The sequence below is a fragment of the Erigeron canadensis genome, chromosome 1 (genome assembly GCF_010389155.1).
Source record: "Erigeron canadensis isolate Cc75 chromosome 1, C_canadensis_v1, whole genome shotgun sequence".
Taxonomy (NCBI): Eukaryota; Viridiplantae; Streptophyta; class Magnoliopsida; order Asterales; family Asteraceae; genus Erigeron; species Erigeron canadensis.
Window position 1 is genome coordinate 10,968,085 of NC_057761.1, and position 5,126 is coordinate 10,973,210.

The 5,126-nt window shown below is 32.7% G+C and overlaps 1 protein-coding gene across 1 annotated transcript; it reads left to right on the plus strand.

Annotated features, from left to right (window-relative positions):
- The first annotated feature begins 2,088 nt into the window (after positions 1-2,088).
- LOC122585548 (GDSL esterase/lipase At4g10955) lies at positions 2,089-4,584 on the plus strand. The gene is made up of 2 exons (XM_043757677.1): positions 2,089-2,335; positions 3,407-4,584. Exons 1-2 carry the CDS (start codon positions 2,181-2,183, stop codon positions 4,410-4,412), a joined length of 1,161 nt encoding a protein of 386 aa, XP_043613612.1. The 5' UTR covers positions 2,089-2,180; the 3' UTR covers positions 4,413-4,584.
- The last annotated feature ends 542 nt before the right edge of the window (positions 4,585-5,126 follow it).

Consider the following 5,126-nt stretch of genomic DNA (forward strand, 5'->3'; position numbering starts at 1 on the left):
TGTGTATTATTTGTATATATAAATATATATATATATATATATATATATATACATGAGAGTAAGTACCCGCGCGTTGCAGCAGTAAGATGGTAGGGTGATAGGTCATAGGTTGTGATATGTCATAGGATGTGATAACCAAATGCCTTAGTCGTACGGGTTTCACCATCGGATTTAAAAATTCGTCAAAAGTATATCGAATGACATCTGTAATGAAATAACATGAAATTTTAATAACACCCATATAATTTTTATAATTTATCGATTTACAGTTTTTGAGATAAAAGATTTTCAATGAATTAGAGAAATTTATGGAGGAGAGAGAAAAATGAGTACTTAAGATTTGAAGAGAGAGAAAAAAAAAAGTGGTTGAGATTTATTCCAATGATATAATGAATAAGTGATATGAGTATTTTGGGGTTTTTACTTGTGTAAGTTGAAAAAATAAAAGGAACAAATGCTTTAAAATGGAGGGAACAAATACTTTAAAATGAGTGGTTGAGCTTGCTAAAACACATGGTGATCTGAACTTTAATACTCGTACAATTTTTTTTTGTTAAGTTTCAAATGAGCGTTGAGATACACATTTGGAGGTAAAGTGAAAACTAGTGTCACAATGGGATTTTTTCCTAAGTTGCTTAGATTTTCTCATTCATATTAATACCATCCTAGTTAAGATATGCTCATGTTTGGAAGTTTATTGTATATCATATGCTTTAGAGTATAACACTCACTTTAGAGCATACATTTTATTTCTTTTGGTTGTCTATAACATTTGTAAATATATAAATTACTCTCATGACTCTCTAGCATTTTGTTAGATCAGTTAATATATATATATACTTATAGGGAAAATGATCTGTAATGCGGACTTTACCTAAGCTTAGGTATTGTCACTTTAAAAAAAGTTACAAATTAAACTTTTGAATTTGATTAACATACATAGCCCTTGAATTTTACATAACCTCTACTGAATTTTACATAATCTTAATATATATACTATAAGACAGTTGAACTAATGACTAATTAACCAATCACATCGTTCGATTTCATCAAATTGACTTTTGATGATGTCATCATTTAGATAAACTACAAATTAAAAATCCTAATAATCATTATCCAAATATATTATTATATTAATATTTATATTAACTTGTAAAAGACTCATTAATTTACACTTCTTTGTTTTCATCAATAATTTACACTTTTTAACCCTGCATACTTAATGTATATTTATTTTTAGTTATCAACTTAAGAGAATTTTTTAAAATTTACAATCATTTAATTAAATAAAAAAATGTAACATATGAAATATTTTCTACAAAAAGTTATTTGAAAACGTAATGGCTTATTAACAAATATTAGAAGAGTCATAATTTAAATCAAAAAATATAAAAATAATCCTAATTGTGATCATATTATCATAGAACAAGTGATTGAAGATAAACATATGTGTGTTATGAACGCGCATCATGATTAAATATATATACTTGAATGTCAAGTTCGGGATCACAAATATGTTTATATTTTAATTCTTAATTATTTTTCCTAATAATATCACATTATGAGTACATCTGTTTCAAAATATATTATAATGGAGAAATTATTATATATAGCATGTGCCTTGTGAAATTACTAAAATAAACAATTCCATCATTATGTCTAGGCTAATAATGACAGTGAGAAACCTATGATTATTGTACTACAACTTGCAAAATACAACACTTAAAACCGTGTTTTTTTAAAACTGTAAGCTTTTATGACTTAAATGTATGAAAATCTAATATTGTTAATATCGTAAATCCCGTGTCCAGGGTTTAAAATCTAGTCCTCTACTATAATAGGTAATTCATGCTTTACTTCATGCTTTCCCCTTACTTTTATCGTTGAAGAGAAAAAATAATTTCCATAATATATGATCAACTTGGATTAGTGGAGAAGTACGTATATTCTTGTGGGCTTTTCTACGGAAAAGAATGGCCCAAAAGAAAAGTCAAAATTCAAATATAACCGTTGGAAATGGTAGGTCCCTTTTATAATTTTGAAATAAAGGGTTTTCCTTTACTAATCAGTAAAGGCAACAGCAGCATACCAACGCAACATTTCGTTTCCTTTTTCTTAATAATAATCCTTAATTAGTCAATAATAAAGTTTTTCCTGTGAATCGAGATCTCAATTTCGATATGGCAACGGCTAATAATGATAATATTAATAATCAGATAAACGAAGATGATAATGCCGCAAAGGAGGACGAGAATAATCATCCGTATGCATTTCATGTATCCGGGCCTCGCAAGGTATCAGCTCCAAATTGGCGAGACCTTATCAATTCCAGCTGGTAATATTCTTTGTTAGGGTTTTGTTCCATTTATTTATATTGAATATCGGGCCAATATAGGGTTAGCCTGGTTTAGGAGTAACATGTTGGAATTTATAGCCGAAACAGTAGCATACTAATTGATTTAAATTAACAGAGATTTAATAGGTCTTGATTTTTATATCATTTGAGCTTGGTGTATATCTTTTTAACTTTCTTCAATTCTTGTTTTATACGAGTAATTTAAAATCTTACATTAGTTAATCTTCTTTTGCATATAATAATATGATAAACTAAATGAAACAATATTTGAATTGAAGCATTTTTGGGGTGTAGAAACCTAAAGATTTTTTATGGCTAGGTCAGCGGTTTTGGATCTCATATAATAATAATTAGAAACATAAAAGAAATAATCTTAGATATGCAAATGGCGTTTACAAAATGATTGATGCAACATGAGCTTAAAAGACAGTAGCAGTAATCTGTGAAAAATATTTGAAAGCGGATGAATTTTCCTAGGCGAAAGCATATAAGAAAGGTAATGGGTGTTAATGAAGAGACAAAAGGGCAACAGGGGCACCCTTCTGGTCCTATTAGTTAACTTAGCGGTTAGATTGTTACAAAGTACTAACATGGAAATCATAAAAGTAAACTAATTTTGTGAAATATACCTTCTCCTTTGTGTAAGAATGTTTACGTTGTCCACATACCATCAACAACATGGAGATAAGCATAGACTCCATCCGCTTAGTCACTTCTGTTAAACTTGAGTGATTTCTGTTGTGTTTTTATTTTTCATTTAGATGCATTTTGTGATTTCTGTCAGGTTTAAGATATACCATCATCAAAAAGGCTACTATTATGTTTGTGAATGTTTGAAAGTTAGTTTGCTGCTGTGAACCCAATCGCCTAGTGGATACTGCTAGTTAATTTGTTGTTTGTTTCCAGTATAACAGATCTGTTCCCCTGAGACCTAATCATTGCTTGATAGGAAATAGCAATCAGTGAGAAAGTGTGCACAATAATAATATATTTTGCAGTCAAGTTATGGTCTTTATTTTGCATACTTAATCGTAAGTTTTATGATTTTAGGAGAGATGGGAACTACAAAAGGACTGTCATTGCCTGCTTTATTCAAGCTGTTTACTTGCTTGAACTCGACCGACAAGAAAAAAGATCTCAAGAAAATGCTCTAGCACCAAAATGGTTCATACCATTCAAGTACAAACTTTCACGAACTTTAACTGATGAAAGGGATGGATCAATATACGGTGCAATACTAGAATGGGATAGATCTGCGGCATTATCTGATTTCATTCTCATTAGACCAAGCTGTGCACCTCGTGCAGTTTTAGCATTGAGAGGGACACTTTTAAAAGGTCCAACTCTTAGGCGCGACATTGAAGATGATCTCAGATTTTTAGCATGGGAAAGCCTAAAAGGTTCTGTCAGATTTAACGGGGCATTAGAAGCTTTGAAATCAATTTCAGATGCTTATGGAAGTCATAATATTGCTGTTGCTGGTCATTCTTTAGGGGCAGGTTTTGCTCTTCAAATTGGGAAATCATTAGCAAAACAAGGGCTTTTTGTTGAGACCCATTTATTCAATCCACCATCTGTTTCGATTGCCATGAGTTTGAAAAATGTGGGCGAAAAAGCTGTTGTTGCTTGGCAGAAGGTTAAGTCAATGGTGTCTTCTAATGCTGCAGCTATTGCTGCTGAGAATGGACCTGGTTCTAGTAATCCAGTAGCATTTACCAAATGGGTGCCTCATTTGTATGTTAACAATAGTGATTATATATGCTGCTATTATACTGATCCAGCTGGTGCTCAAGGTGGTGGCTGCAGTGGTGCCGCCACTGCTGCTGTTGAAAAGGAGAATGTGAGGCCACCGTCAAATTCCAGAGGTCATGTGGCGGCAAAGCTTTTTGTTCTGTCAAAAGGGAAGCAGAAATTCATGGAAGCACATGGATTGGAGCAATGGTGGTCGGATGATTTGGAGCTTGATTTGGCTATGCAGAATAGTAGGCTTATTAACAAACAATTGAAGTCATTGCATAGCCTCCCCCCTCCTAGCTCCACCATATCCCGCCGATGACCTCAATCAATTCTTGATTAACCTTACAATCTATATTTTTGATTGAACTTACCATATGTATTGTTGATTTGTTTTTTCTTGTTTATAGATATATTCCAATAAGAATGTTGAACTCTAATGGACTGGAAGTGTATTTTCTCACCAATGCATTTGGTGTTTTTTTTAAAAACTATCCTAAATGATTCAATCATCAATATTCCAAAAATCTATGTGTCATTACAGTGTAATTTAAAACAATTCCCCCAAATAAATTCAGATGCGTCAAAAAAGTTATGGATAAATGGGAAGAACTTGGTGCAGGCTCACCAAGTGTGGAAGAGGTGTTATGTTGTTAATTGAAATTCATGACTGGGCCACACTAAAATGACCGTAACTTAGGCTACGGGACGTTTTGTGCGTAACTTAGGCCAAAACGAAGTTTAAAATAAGGATAACGTCAAGAAAAGGTCATCTTTAGATACACTTTACATTTTGCCCGAAAGGAATTAGACCACGAATCTGCTTTGCAAACATGCTCCGGGTTGGAGAATAAACTAAAGTTGGTTAAGGCTGGGCGGAGCGCCTCACCACTGCTCCCCTCCCTTCCCCGGTTTTTCTCCTCCTCCCTGCCTGCTCCCTAATGCTAAGAATGCCTCATCACCCCTCCCTTTCCCTCCCAACCTTTTCTATTTATTTAAGAAATAAATAAGGAAGAAAAGACAAAAAAAAAAAAAG

Coding starts and splice junctions, on each gene's coding strand:
- LOC122585548 (XM_043757677.1), top strand. CDS start 2,181: ATGGCAACGGCTAATAATGATAATATTAATAATCAGATAAACGAAGAT. Junction 2,336..3,406: donor GACCTTATCAATTCCAGCTG/GTAATATTCTTT, acceptor TTATGATTTTAG/GAGAGATGGGAACTACAAAA.